Source organism: Ahaetulla prasina, chromosome 14 (assembly GCF_028640845.1).
Source record: "Ahaetulla prasina isolate Xishuangbanna chromosome 14, ASM2864084v1, whole genome shotgun sequence".
Taxonomy (NCBI): Eukaryota; Metazoa; Chordata; class Lepidosauria; order Squamata; family Colubridae; genus Ahaetulla; species Ahaetulla prasina.
Window position 1 is genome coordinate 10,187,881 of NC_080552.1, and position 15,369 is coordinate 10,203,249.

The following is a 15,369-nucleotide window of genomic DNA, read 5'->3' on the forward strand; positions in this document are numbered from 1 at the left end:
AACGACCCTCAAAAGGATGCAAATGACCAGCTGCCTGCAAGGAATATCAATCCTCCCATTCCCCACCATTCCAGTCAGAGCTGAAGAAGGTTCCTGGATGAGAAGCGAAATGTCTCCAAAGAAAAAGCAAGAAAGTCCAGTTGCCTCCTGAAAAAAGCACCTTTGGGACATCTTGAAGTCGCACAGCAAGGAAAACAGTTCAGAGATGCCCTTCGGATAGAAGGAAACGGATTCAGAATGCAATCTTGTCAACCGTTAACGCCAGCTGCTCCCAGTGCCTTCACAAGTTCAACAATGGGACAGGAGCATCCAGGGAAGACACGAGTTATATACCTAACCACGACTTCTCTTTCCCCCCATTTACCTTTCCTTTCTGCATTTCTTGGAGCCACTGACGAAGTCTAATCAAGCAGCTTTCCTGCATGGGACTTAATTGTCCCAGGTAACGTTCTATATAATCAGCATCCAGTTTGTCCCCTAGGGAGAGAAAAAAAAATCAGCCACAGGAGAAACTCAAAAAAAAATTAAGCAGCCACAAGAGAGTAGAGCTGTTAATGCGTTTCTTGCCATTTGCTTGCAGGCAGCCTGTGAGAATTTTTACAAGTTGTCCTTGCTTACCCGCTGCCTCGTTCAGTGACCATCTGAATGTTGCAACGGTGCTGGGGGAAAAAATAACTTTACAACCCTTGCCTTTTATGACCTTTGCAGTATCTCTAATCCCACGATCCCCCCCCCCCACACTGCAGTCAATTATGCTCGCTCTGTGCCCTGATCTGTTGTTTTTCCTTCTTCCATCCCTGCAGATTCGAGAGATTCGAGAAAGGATTACAAGAGAGTAAGCGGGCATGCAATGGAAATCGATATAGTCAGTACAGGCATGCACCCATGAGCACAGCCTGATGTGTGCCTGCTTACTCTTTGGAAATCCCTTTCTCTCCAATCTCTTCGCTTTGCAAGAGGCAGGGAGGGGGAAAAAATGAATCAATCTCTGTAGGCAATCTTTCCTGTGCCTAGCTTGTTTGGGGAATGCCAAGTGGAGAGCACACCGGCTGCTTGTGTAGCATTTTCAGACTGCTGTCACCAATGCATTGCTTTTGATATGCGTTTCCCATTGTGGGCCTGCTTACTCTCTTGTTACCCTTTCTCTCCAATAAATGTAAGTACGAACATGAATTCCTTTCTGGTTAAATATCCCAGTGCTGCAGAAGTGAGCAATCCAAACTGGGGGGACGGCACGGCATGGGAAAAAGGAAAAGTCACTTGCAGTCACCTATTTTCCTTCTTAGCCATCACTTTGTTTAGTGACGGAACTGCCGATCCCAACCATGGTCACTAAACGAGGACTACCTGCCATCTTGTTCAAAAACTACAAGATGTTTGAAATTTGTTATTTCCAAGAACGGTTCTTCCTCAACCCGAGAGGCTTTCATAGAGTGTTTTAAAAAACTTGGCTCCTTCAAATTCTTCGGCTGGCCTTGCAAGACAATTGAGGGCTCTTGGATGCATATTCCTCGGATTTTTCCAGCTACGTTCACTCTTGATTTCCAGTTAGAACAGAAGTCAATACAGTTCTGGGGGAAACAGCAGTTAAAAATGTCATTGTGATGTTGACTCATCTTCCCAAAATACAGAATTTGACATTTTATAAGTAACATCGGTCTTATCAAATCCGGCACTACACAGATGGAAATAAACGGGAACTCCTGATGATAAGAAATGGATGCAGGATATTTGTTCAAGATCAATTTCTTTTTTTATCTATTTTTTAATATTACAAATGGATGAGAAGATGCAGCAATACACTTCTATACTGTCTATATTAAAGACTGAATTGATTTTATTTCGACATATACATCTTATTGTTTCTTTGGGTTTTTCCCCCTCTTATTCTGATATTAAGTTTGCTGTAAGCATTGTAGTGCATGCTTTTTTTTGTCTTACACAGTCACTGATATATTACTTATATTCATTTACCATACAGGTAATCCTTGAATTACAATCCATAACGAGGACAAGAATTTCCGTTGCTAAGCAAGACGGTTGTTAAGGGAGTCACACTCAATTTTTGCTACAGTCACCAAGCAAACGTGGCTTCTTCCATTAACACTGCTGGTTGGAAGTGTTATGACCTAGGCTCACTTAGGCATAAAAAAGACACTTAGTCTTAAACAAACCTATTTTATTATAACAGCTGGGAATTACTTCATTTCCAGCTTAGTCCCAATTAATTCCAAAGCAAATCCTTCAGAAAAAGTCCTTCGGCCTTATCACAAACCTTTATCTTCTTTGGCACCCTGCCAAAGGCTTTTCTTGGCAAAGCCCCACGAAGTTTAGAAACAAGAGATGCCGACTAGAAACAGATTTAGCAACGTTGCTTTCCTACAAAGAGCCTAAGAGCCTTTGCTGCTCTTTTAAGCCTTATGGGAGGGACCAATCATCTCCTGGCCTTACTCCCAAGTCATCCTTTTTGCTTTAACTGCTCTTGCCTTCTTCACATGCGTGCACTAGGAACAGGCTCCTCCTGTTTCTCTGCCTCTCTGCTGTCCGCCTCTGGAGGCTCCAGAGTCTGCGCATCGCTCCCAGATGGCCCTGGCCCCATCTCTGCTTCCGACGCAGAGCCCTCGTCCGGGCCTTCCCCAGAGTCAGGACTGGCCCATGGTCCTCCCCAGCCTCCTCACTGTCCGACTCCACTGCCAGCTCTGCAGGCTCCTGGCAGACCACAACAGGACGGCAGCTGGGAAGCTTGCAAATGTCAATCGTATCATCCTTGGATGCTGCAACTATTATAAATACATACAGGCTACCAAGGACCCAAAGTTTGTGACTGGAAGGTTGCTGCAATAGCCAGAAGTGTGTTGGCCAGTTGTAAGTTGGAAGAGTCGCTAAACGAATAAGCTGCAAGTGGAGAACTATTTGTATAGGTAGTCCTCAACTTACAATCATTCTTTTAGTGGCCGTTTGGAGTTACAATGGCACTGAAAAAAAAAATCGCTGTTTTTCACCCTTACGACCGTTGTAGCCTCCCCACAGTCACGTGGTTAAAATTTGGCTAGCAACCAGCATGTATTTATGACCGCTGCAGTGTCATGGGGTAACGTGAACCCCTTTTACGACCTTCCAACAAACAGAGTCAAAGGGGAAGCCAGAGTCCCTTAACAACCATGTTACTAACAAACAACTGCAGTGAGTCACTTAACAACCGTGTTAGAAATGTTCCCAGTTTGGGCCGGATCGCCTGATCCAATAGAGATGGCGGCGGGTGGTTTGGAGAACCGGTAGCAAAAATCCCTGCCCACCCCCACCCATGCCCAGCTGAGCCGCGCGATCATCAGAGGTTTTTGTTTTTTTTTTACTTTTAAAAGCATTTTTTCTTCGGCCGAAGAGGTTGTAGAAAAAATACTTTTAAAAGTATTTTAGGATTGGGGTTTTAGGATTGTTTTACTTTAGTTTTAATTTTAATTGGCCATTTTATAATCAGATTTTTAATATGCTTTTTGATTTGTCTACGTGCTTGTTGTTTTTACTTGGCTGTGCACCGCCCTGAGTCCTTCGGGAGAAGGGCGGTATAAAAATCTAATAAATAAATAAATAAAATAAATAAATAAAAGGCTCTGACGATCCCAGCTGAACCACGCGATCATCAGAGGCTCTTACCCCCCCACGCCCACAGAACCGGTAATAACAAATTTTACATTGCACCCCTGTAACAACTGCAGTGGTTCGCTCAACAACCATGGCTAGAAAGGTTGCAAAACGGAGCCAAAGTCACTTAACGACAGTGTCGCTTAGCAGCAGAAATTGTGGGCTCAGTTGTGGTCGTAAGTCGAGGACTACCTGTATTTCACTAATAATAATAATAATAATAACACGGGGGAAAGAATATTGAAACTTTCAACCGGATTTCATCATTTCAGGGTACGTTTTATTCCGTTCCTGATTCTCCTTACCTCGGCCCCCTTTTCTTTCGACAATCCTGCAATGGAGATGGAATGGTAACTATCATGACATGATTCGGGATCTTTTCCCCTCCCCCCAATCCAGAGGCATTTGACATGTCAACTGCGCTGGAGCTGCGGTCGGAGTCAACATATCAGAAATCACAAGGACATTCGTGGCGTGAGCTGGCGAAGCGTTCGGTCTGTGCGACGCCTGAAGAGCACCTAGTTCTAAATCTAAATTCTCTAAATCAACTGGAGAGAGAGGCAGGCCAGCCAGGTTTCAGATCAACTTGTCCCTTTTTTGGCTGAGCTTTTTCCAAGCCCAGGAAGAGAAATGCAAAGTTATCAAGGCTGATGGGGAGGGGAAAAAAAAAAACTGGCTGGAAAGAACGCAACACTTTTGCAAGGTGAGCAGGAGAGCACAACCGCACCGGACCAGGGAAACAGAAGAAAAATGCTCCAGAGTAGCCATGCTTTGGGGTGGACATCCGTATCCGACCAGCTCATCGGCCGCTGTGCCAGGAAGAGAAAGTTCCAGAGGCGGCAGCGGTACCAGAAGCCTCTTGAAACAAAGAGAGACACACACATACAAGCGCTTACAGACGAGAATGAAAGAAAGGGATTTTTTCAAAGCTGGATCCATGGGAGAGGACAATAGGATGGGCCGCCGTTCCTAGTGCAAGTTTACCGCCACTTAAAAAAACAGGAACGATGAGATGGAGCAGCAGAAGTCCAAGAATCAAAACTTAAGTTCATCCGCGTTATCCTGAGCATAGGTTTCTCGGAAAGACAAAATTCTTGCAAAATTTTAACAGATAGCGGGGGGGGAGGAGGGTGTGCGTTAGAAAAGAAATGGAGAGAAGATTAGAAGCAGGATCGGGTTCAAAAATCCAAAGCGGTTCGGAGATATGGCAGAGGAACGGTGAGGTGAATGGAAACAGCTGCCACGGATCCAGCTGTTAGAAGCCATTACCTTCAGGGGTCGAAGCCTCCCCTGCAGGGCAAGCGTTGTTGCCTCGCTGTTCTTTCTCGCTTCCGTGCGGGTGGGCTTCCTGCGATATTGTACCGTTATTGCTTCCGGAGGGACTTCTCTTCCTGAGGCTTCCCTTGACTTCCGGGGGAGTCCACCGAGGGATAAATGTGATCCCTTGGGATATCAGCTCCTTTAGATAATGCTCGATCACTTCCTTGCCCTGAAAGGAATTGATTTGTGACATTTAGAATGAGCTTGCATGAGCTAGTTTAATGAAAAGTACGTTTCTAGTGGTATGTCTAATTCCATGAAAAGAAGGACTAGCGGAGACATGATAGCCGTCTTCCAATATCTCAGGGGTTGCCACAAAGAAGAGGGAGTCGGGCTGTTCTCCAAAGCACCTGAGGGCAGGACAAGAAGCAATGGGTGGAAATTAATCAAGGAGAGAAGCAACCTAGAACTAAAGAGAAATTTCCTGACAGTGAGAGCAGTTAACCAGTGGAGCAGCTTGTCTGTTTTATCTGTTTTAGACAACAGATAAACTTATATATCTTTAGAATAGGTTACAATTGAATAGGCTGACCCTCTCTTCTCTGTGACAGCCCCTCAAATATAGCAGTCTTCCAGTATTTGAGGGGCTGCCACAAAGAACAGGGAGTCAAGCTATTCTCCAAAGCACCTGAAGGCAGGACAAGAAGCAATGGGTGGAAGCTAATCAAGGAGAGAAGCAGTTTAGAACTAAGGAGACATTTCCTGACAGTGAGAACAATTAATGAGTGGAACAACTTGCCTCCAGAAGTTGCGAATGCTCCAACACTGGAAGTTTTTAAGAAGAGATTGGATAACTATTTGTCTGAAGTGGTGTAGGATTTTCTGGCTAAGCAGGGGATTGGACTAGAAGACCTCCAAGGTCCCTTCCAACTCTGTTATTCTATTCTATTCTATTCTATTCTAGTCTATCTAGTCTATTCAAATTTCAGAAATTGAAGCAACAATGTCGTGCCCCTCCCGGAAAGTTCAATCTAAAAAAATGCATATCCCTGCACTTGCTTGTTTTGGCAGGGCTAGTTCCTCTTCACCAGAACAGACCTTCACCTCCACCTATCAAATAACCAATCCTCAAAAGCCCCTCCCTATTTCCAAATGGTAGTTGGGTCAGTGGTCAAAGGGGTGGGGGGAAAGCCCCAAAGTATAAATCATATACATTCTACAGAGTAGTTTATATAAAGTATAAATCATATACATTCTACAGAGGAATTATTGAGTCTGTCATTTGCACCTCTATAACTGTCTGGTTCGGTTCTGCAACCCAACAAGAAAAACAAAGACTTCAGAGGATAATTAGAACTGCAGAAAAAACAATTGCTACCAACCTGCAGGTCCTTCCATTGAGGACCTGTATACTGCACGAATCAAGAAGAGGGCCGTGAAAATATTTGCAGATCCCTCGCATCCTGGACATAAACTGTTTCAACTCCTACCCTCAAAATGACGCTATAGAGCATTGCACACCAGAACAACTAGACACAAGAACAGTTTTTCCCCGAAGGCCATCACTCTGCTAAACAAATAATTCCCTCAACACTGTCAGACTATTTACTGAATCTGCACTACTATTAATCTTCTCATAGTTCCCATCACCAATCTCTTTCCACTTATGACTGTATGACTATAACTTGTTGCTGGCAATCCTTATGATTTATATTGATATATTGACCATCAATTGTGTTGTAAATGTTGTACCTTGATGAACGTATCTTTTCTTTTATGTACACTGAGAGCATATGCACCAAGACAAATCCCTTGTGTGTCCAATCACACTTGGCCAATAAATTCTATTCTATTCTATTCTATTCTATTCTATTCTATTCTATTCTATTATAATACTGTGCAAAATAATAATAATAATAATCCTTGTTTTTAGCCCAATTTATTTTTGGCAGAGTCACTGCAGGACTAAAGGAGTCCCTGAGGATTTTACTCCACTAGTCATTTCTGACTGTAGGGGGCACTGCTCATCTCCATTTTTTTTAAATTTGCATTTATATCCCGCCCTTCTCCGAAGACTCAGGGCGGCTTACACTGTGTTAAGCAATAGTCTTCATCCATTTGTATATTATATACAAAGTCAACTTATTGCCCCCAACAATCTGGGTCCTTTCAAGACCATTGAGCCAATATTGTCCAAAGCTTGGTCACGTGACCAGCGTGACGTCACGGAATGCCGCTTCCTCCCCACCGAAGTGGTACCTATTTATCTACTCGCATTTTCATGCTTTCAAACTGCTAGGTTGGCAGGAGATGAGACAAGAATGGGAGCTCACCCCCGTCGTGTGGTGCTCGGGTCTCGAACCTAAGCAGCCGGCTTTCCAGCCGACAATTCCCTGCGCCTTTAACCGCTGAGCCACCGCACTGCCCACATTGCAATGCATAGAAGGTCGATATTCACCCGCTTGATGTTGGCTGTGTACTGCTTCATGGCGATTTTCTCCACCGTGTTTTCAAACCCGAAAAACGACTTGATGTCAAGGGATGCAGACTGTTCGAAACATGTCCAATCTTCGTTCTCCGGATGAACCTACCGCAGAGAAATGGCCTTGTTAGAAACAACTCGACATGCAATACCTAAAAGACAGCTTTGAAAAGGAACCTTGACGCTAGATAATTTTTACATCTTTTGTTTTCCCTTCCTTTCAGAGACTTTTGATTAAATTACGTAAAGGTAAAGGTTCCCCTCACACATACGTGCTAGTCGTTTCTGACTCTAGGGGGAGGTGCTCATCTCCGTTTCAAAGCCAAAGAGCCAGCGCTGTCCGAAGACGTCTCCGTAGTCATGTGGCCGGCATGACTCAACACCAAAGGTGCACGGAACACTGTTACCTTCCCACCAAAGGTGGTTCCTATTTTCCTACTTGCATTTTTTACGTGTTTTCGAACTGCTAGGTTGGCAGAAGCTGGGACAAGTAACGGGAGCTCGCCCTGTTATGCAGCACTAGGGATTCTAACCACTGAACTGCTGACCTTTCGATCAACAAGCTAAGCATCTTAGCCACTGAGCCACCACTTCCCTTTATTCATTAAATTAGACATACCCAATTTCCGCAACCGTTCTTTATAGGTTTAGCCTCCAGTCTCCTACTCGTCTTTGTTGCTCTTCTCTGCACTCTTTCTAAAGTCTCAACATCTTTTTTACATCATGGTGACCAAAATTGGATGCAGTATTCTAAGTGTGGCCTTACCAAGGCATTATAAAGTGGTATTAAACACTTCACGTGATCGTGATTCTATCCCTCTGAAGCAGCCACACGCAAGCATATGGATCCTGGTTTCAAGAACTGATATTCTAAGGATGGGGGTTGTTCTGACCTAGGCGCTCCCAAACTACGAAGTAGACTCCTTGTCCCGAAAAAAAACCCTTTTTATTAAGTTACTGTGAATTTCTCTCATTCACATCCAGCAAAGTCTTTTAAGAGAGAATTTACAGTCACAGACCACATCTGGCTTGGAGAACTGCCAGGCCGATATCTTCAAAACTTGGCAAAGAGTCTCTGAGAGTCACAGACCAATTAGGTGAACTAATTGTCTCTTGCAAACTCCACTCCCCTTTTGCTCCTCTTTTATTCCCTCTGTGGCCTTACTCCCAAGTTGACCCTCGTTCTTTAGCTGTTCCCTTCATCTGGCAACTCTGCGCATGCACACACTGGGAACAGGCTCCAGCTGTTCTTCTGCCTCACTGATGTCTGACTCTGAAGGCAGCTGACAACGGTCAGACGGCCCTGGCCCCCTCTCTGCCTCCAACGCAGAGCCCTCAACACAGCCTTCCCCAGACTCCAGGACTGGCCCATGTTCCTCCCCAACCTCCTCACTGTCCAAGTCTGCTACCAGCTTTGCTGGCCGCTGGCAGGCCACAACAAGGGTTTCAGTAGCTGGGGTCATCTGAAATAGCACTTATTTCCAAGCATCTTAGCTTTCATGAAGCTGTATTTTTTCAGTAGGGAGCAATAAAGCATGTCAGTAACTCAATCTGGACTTTTGTCAACCCAGCATAAAAAGGCTATTTTATTGTCTTGATCGCTTCTTAAATGTCAGGGGCAGACAAAGGCAGGTCACCTGCTGACCCGAAGGCACGCTTACAAACATTCTTAGCTAAATGGTGGTGGGTGGGTTTGCAGCAAATAAGGAAAAAAAAATTAACTAATACCAAATATGGAGTTTTGTTTCTCTTTTCTACAGAAGGAGTTTGTAGGATGGAATTATAAGAGGAAATAGATGGTACGACGTGACCATCTCAGTACTGGTAGATCTAGGAATCCACCCGAAGCTATAACTCTCAGCAGAACCCATTTTCCTTTGAAGATTATCTGTGGAGATTCTTAGTCATCCAAGTTATCTCAAAGATGTTATTTTTTTCAAAAGACAACTGGATTATTTTTTTCTGGAGGAGGAGGAGGGGAGGAGGAGGAGGAGGAGCTTTAACCAAAAACTGTCTTTAACCAAAAACCAAAAACCCAAAAACCAAAAAGCTTTAACCAAAAACTGTCTACTATTGACCTCACCCCATTCCTAAGAGGTCCGTAAGGGGCGTGCGTAAGAGCACAAAACGTGCCTACTGTTCCTGTCCTATTGTTTCCTTTCATTATATCCAATTAATATAGTTATTGCATACTTATGCTTATATATATGCTTATATATTATATAGTTACTTTCATGCTTATATATATTGTTGTGACAAAATAAATAAATAAAATAAATAAAATAAAATGAAGAAGAAGAAGAAGAAGAGGAGGAGGAGGAGGAGGAGGAGGGGGAGGAGGGGAGGAGAAGGAGGAGGAGGAGGAAGAGGAGAAGGAGGAGGTGGAGGAAGAGGAGGAGGTGGAGAAGAAGAAGAAGAAGAAGAAGAAGAAGAAGAAGAAGAAGAAGGAGGAGGAGAGGAGGAGGAGGAGGAGGAGGAGGAGGAGGAGGAGGAGGAGGAGGAGGAGGAGGAGGAGGAGGAGGAGGAGGAGCAGCAGCAGCGTTTCTCATCCTAGAAAATTCATCAGTTGGTGAGGAACAAATCACGATATTCTTCCTCAAGAAAAAAATAAAACAGTCCAGTTGCCTTTTGAAAAAAGCATCTTTGGGACCTTTGAAGATTGCTAGTTCAAGTTTGGCTGGTGTCCTTCAAATGATGGGAACAGTGGGGGGGGGGAGGAGGAGGAGGAGGAGGGGAGGAGAAGGAGGAGGAGGAGGATTGCAAATCCATTATAAAAACTGACCAAATGCAAAGCAGCCCCTGGTCCTTTGCCCAGGATCAGAGAAATCTCACAGTTAGATGACTGACCGAGTAGTTGCATGTCTCCAGGACAATGACACGGTTGGCAAAGGTCTCGTTATGGGCTTCAATAACCAGGGTTCTCTCTCTCCAGTTCACTGTATTTTTCTGTATGAAAAAAACATATTCTACCCCAGCAATCTGGAAAGAAACAGGAGAAAAAGTCAGAAGAGCAACCTCAAAGGGCAAATGAAGAGCTAAGGGCGTGGGGTTTGGGGTTTGGAGATAGTTTAAGGATAGGGAACCGTTAGAAGGAATGTACTATAGTCCTTACTTTCTTGAGTAGCCGAGGTGCATCCACGTTCAATTTGCAACTCCTTTCAATGATCTGAATGGCTCCGTCTTCACTCTTGGATTCGCGAAGGATCTCACTCCCCAGAAAAACTGGGATTTCTGGGCAGGTTGGAAAACGTTTTTCGTAAGCCTGGGAAAGAAGGAAGGAAGGAAGGAAGGAAGGAAGGAAGGAAGGAAGGAAGGAAGGAAGGAAGGAGAAAGGGAGGAAAGGAGGGAGGGAGGGAGAAAGGAGGAAGAGAAGAGGGAAGTGAAATAAGAGAAGGAAGGAGGGAAGGGAGAGAGGGAGGGAGGAGAGGGAAAGAAGGAAGGAAATGTGAATGAGAGAAGGAAGGAGATGGGAATGAGAGAAGGAAGGGAGGGAGGGAAGAAGGAAGAGGAGGTAAAAGGAGGAAGAGGAGAGAAGAGGAAGGAGGGAGGGAGGGAGGGAGGAGGAGGAGGAGAGGAGAGGAGAGGGAAGGAAGGAAATGTGAACGAGAGAAGAAAGGAAGGAGATGGGAATCAGAGAAGGAAGGGAGGGAAGGAAGGAAGAAGAGGAGAGGGAAGAGAAATAAGAGAAGGGAGAAGGGAAGGGAGGGAGGGGAGAGAGCAGAGGGAAGGAAGGAAATGGGAACGAGGAAAGGAAGGAAGGAAGGAAGGAAGGAAGAAAGAAAGGAAGGAAGGAAGGAAGGACCATTGTTTTAGGCTGCAGTTGCTTAAATGTACATTTCTATGTCTGTAAAATATTGTCTGTAAAAGAATGCAAACTATCTGTCATTTCAAATCCCTCTCAGAAGAAATTGTAACAAATTTGGGGAGGTCTTATTTTCATGAAGAAATTTCAGGTCAGGCCTCAAAATCTGCAAGACGTCAACCCAGCTCCAAAAGCTTGAAAACTCCAACCTGTAGAGTAAAAATCAAGTTGACAGGATTGCAAAATACATTTTTGCTGAATGAAGGTCAATTATCCAAGTCCCCAGGGCAACAGTTAAAACCTTGCATGATAGATAGACATTAGCCCTGAGCCAAAAAAAAAAAAGAGTGGGGGGGGGTAATTTTTCAGCAGAGGAGAACCAAAAAGATACTCTTGGATCCCAGAAAATGGTCTGCATGTCTGTAATAAAGGGATGTGGTGGCTCAGTGACTAAGACACTAAGCTTGTCGATCGAAAGGTTGGCAGTTCAGTGGTTCGAATCCCTAGCACCACGTAACGGGGTGAGCTCCCGTTACTAGTCCCAGCTTCTGCCAACCTAGCAGTTCGAAAGCACATAAAAAATGCAAGTAGAAAAATAGGAACCACCTTTGGTGGGAAGGTCACAGCATTCGGTGCACCTTTGGCGTTGAGTCATGCTGGCCACATGACCAAGGAGACATCTTCGGACAGCGCTGGCTCTTTGGCTTTGAAACGGAGATGAGCACTGCCCCCTAGAGTCGGGAATGACTAGCACATATATGCGCAGGGAATCTTTACCTTAACTTTTATCTGTAATAAATGGTTTTTGAAGACCCCTTTTCCACTCCTGACTTAGATGTACCGTGTTTCCCCAAAAATAAGACCCTGTCTTATATTTTTTTGAACCCTGAAATAAGCGCTTGGTCTTATTGCCATGCACTCAAAAGCCCGATTGGGCTTATTATCAGGGGATGTCTTATTTTGGGGGAAATAGGGTAGTAACTCTATTTCCAAAACAGTACTAATTACTAACGTGCTCTCACAATTCTTGTTCTCTTAGATCTCCTAACAAGATCGTAGATCTCCTAAATCGGGCATAGCATCCTTCCCTCAGTGGGACTGCGTGGTCCCTCGTCAAACTGTAAGCTGAGAACATGTACCAGCTTAGTGCTTGGTTTTTTAAAAAACATAAACAAAGCTGCACTTTGATGGTAGAAGAGCCTAGACATTTATATTTCAAGATAGATTCCACACCTGGAATACTGCAACAAATTTTGGTCACCATGCTACAAAAAAGATGTTGAGACTTTGGAAAAAGTTCAGAGAAGAGCGACTAAGAGGATCAACGGCTTGGAGACTAAAACATATGAAGAAAAACTGCAGGTTTTGGGTTTGGCTAGTCTAGAAAAAAGAACTGGGGGGGACATAAGAGCAGTATTCCAATATTTGAGGGGCTGCCACAAAAAAGAGGGGGTCAAATTATTCTTCAAAGCAGGACAAGAAACAATGGTTGGAAAATAACCAAAGAGAGAGAAGCAACCTGGAACTAAGGAGAAACTAACAGTGAGGACAATTAACCAGTGGAACAACTTGCCACCAGAAATCGTAGGTGCTCCATCACTGGAGATTTTTAAGACCAGACCAGTGATGGCTAAACTTTTTGCAATTGTGTGCCAAAAGTGAGGGGACCATGGGGTGGGGGGTGTCGCGCACATGCATGCCAACACCCATAATTCAATGTGTGCCGCCCCCCCCTCATGAATGTGCGTACACCCCCCCCCCTGTGCTTCTCCTGCTTTTGGCACGCGATGGCACGATGGGGCCGGTAGGACCATTTTTCACTCTTCCCAGGCTACAGAGGCTTTCTAGGAGCCTGGGGAGGGCAAAAACGGCCTTTCCCACCCCACAGAGCCCCTCTGGAGGCTGGAAACGGCCCGTTTGCCGTCTTCCGATCCCACGCGTGCCATAGGTTCACCATCATGGGACTAGACAGTCACTTATCTGAATAGAATAGAATAGAATAGAATAGAATAGAATAGAATAGAATAGAATAGAGGAGTGGAGTAGAATAGAATAGAATAGAATAGAATAGAATAGAATAGAATAGAATAGAATAGAATAGAATTTTTTATTGGCTATGTGTGATTGGACACACAAGGAATTTGTCTTGGTGCATATGCTCTCAGTGTACATAAAAGAAAAGATACCTTCATCAAGGTACAACATTTACAACCCTTAATGATAGTCAGGGTACAAATGGTATAGGTTCTCCTGCTTGAGCAGGGGGCTGGACTAGAAGACCTCCAAGGTCCCTTCCAATTCTATTCTATTCTATTCTATTCTATTCTATTCTATTCTATTCTATTCTATTCTATTCTATTCTATTCTATATTCTATTCTGCTTTATTCTATTCTAGATCTTTTTAACATTTATATTGGGTTCTACTGATCAAGATTAAATGTAAATATATATTGCTAGTCCATGAATGCACTAACTAACCAACTAACGAATAAACAAACAAACAAATAAATAAAAACAATGAATCAACAAATACCACGAGTAAACTTCCATTATAGTCAGGATTTTAGCATCAGCATCTTACGACCACAATAGAGCACAACATTTATGTTGTTAAATGAGACATTTGTTAAGTGGGTTTTGCCCCATTTTGCAATCTTTCTTGCCACAGCTGGCAAGTGAATCCCTGCAGTTGATTAGTGAGTAACCCGGTTGTTAAGCAAATCATTGACTTTGCTTGTTAGAAGGTCGCAAAAGGGACACAGCAAAGGTCATAAATATGAGCCAGTGGCCAAGCATCAGAATTCTGATCACATGATCGCGGGGCGCCAAGGTCGTAACCATGAAAAACAGTCATTCAGTCGCATTTTTCAGGGCCGTTTGTCCCTTTAAACAGTCATTTACACAAACTGTGATAAGTCGAGGACTTCCTGGAACGTTATTTCCAAAACGGTACTAATTCCTGAGGTGCTCTCACACCTCTTTTTTCTCTTAAGATTTCCAAACCGGAAGGGGGTTACTTAAGACAACGAATCAACCAACACCACGAAAAACACGCGAGTCAATTTCCATGAAAGTTAGGAGTTCGGCACAGGCAAAACACAGTGGGGCTTATTTCATTTAACTCATTCTGCAGTTCATGAACCATCGCCGTTATGTAATCCACTGCCTCTCGCTTCTCGAAAGAGACTGCCTGGCTTTTCAGCATACAATTAAGGATGCTTCGGTTTCATCTAAAGAGGAAAAAAAGCCACAGCATCGAACCGCTGGGTCATTTACTTTACCGCAGGGGTGAAATGCTCCCAATTCGGACCGGATTGCCTGATCCAGCAGCGATGGTTTGGAGAACCGGTAGCAAAAATCCCTGGGGCTCTCCATGCCCAGCTCACCCATGCGATCATCACAGGTTGTTTTTTGTTGTTTTTTTAAAAGCATTTTTTCTTCGGCCGAAAAAATGCTTTTAAACATGAAAAAAAAGCCTCTGATGATTGCGCGGCTCAGCTAGGATCATCAGAGCCTTTTAAAAGCATTTTAAAAGCATTTTTTTCAGCCGAAGAGATTGTTAAAAAATGCTTTTAAAAGGCTCTGACGATCCCAGCTGAGTTGCCTGATCGTCAGAGTCTTCGGTTAAAAAAATGCTTTTGAAAGTAAAAAAATAAAGTTGGCCACGCCCACCCAGTTACACCAAGCCACGCCCACAGAACCAGTAGTAACAAATTTTACATTTCACCACTGCCTTACAGGTGCGTGAGCGTCAAGGGCAGGGGTCTCCGACCTTGGCAACTTTAAGCCTGGAGGACTTCAACTCCCAGAATTCCTCAGCAAGATGACTGGGGAATTCTGGGAGTTGAAGTCCTCCAGGCTTAAAGTTGCCAAGGTTGGAGTCCGCTGGTCAAGAGGACACAACGAGGTCAACACTCGTTTTGACACGGGAGAAAGAGAAGGGGGAAAAAGAACCAGAGTCGTTTCTCCACTGATTTCCCCCCCCCGCTCCGTGTTTCAGCACAGCTCACATCAACCGATGACCTTGACAAAGAGATTATGCAACACATCCTGTGCTCTAAAGGCCATAAATATCAGCTGCCGGCCTTCCAAGGCACAAGAATATCCAAGTGTTAAGCCAGAAGCAATTAAAACACACACACACCCCGAGATCATGTCAGTTCAACCCGGCTCCAGGTCAAC

The 15,369-nt window shown here is 44.2% G+C and overlaps 1 protein-coding gene across 1 annotated transcript in view; it reads right to left on the reverse strand.

Moving 5' to 3' along the window:
- SEC14L5 (SEC14 like lipid binding 5) overlaps positions 1–15,369 on the reverse strand; it is a 50,078-nt gene that overhangs the window by 19,011 nt on the left and 15,698 nt on the right. Inside the window, exons 3-7 of the mRNA XM_058157821.1 lie at positions 10,497–10,646; positions 10,232–10,363; positions 7,361–7,489; positions 4,912–5,131; positions 365–477 (exon numbers count right to left, since the gene is read on the reverse strand). Of these exons, the coding sequence (XP_058013804.1) occupies positions 365–477; positions 4,912–5,131; positions 7,361–7,489; positions 10,232–10,363; positions 10,497–10,646 (744 nt within the window). The remainder of the gene's footprint in view (positions 1–364; positions 478–4,911; positions 5,132–7,360; positions 7,490–10,231; positions 10,364–10,496; positions 10,647–15,369) is intronic.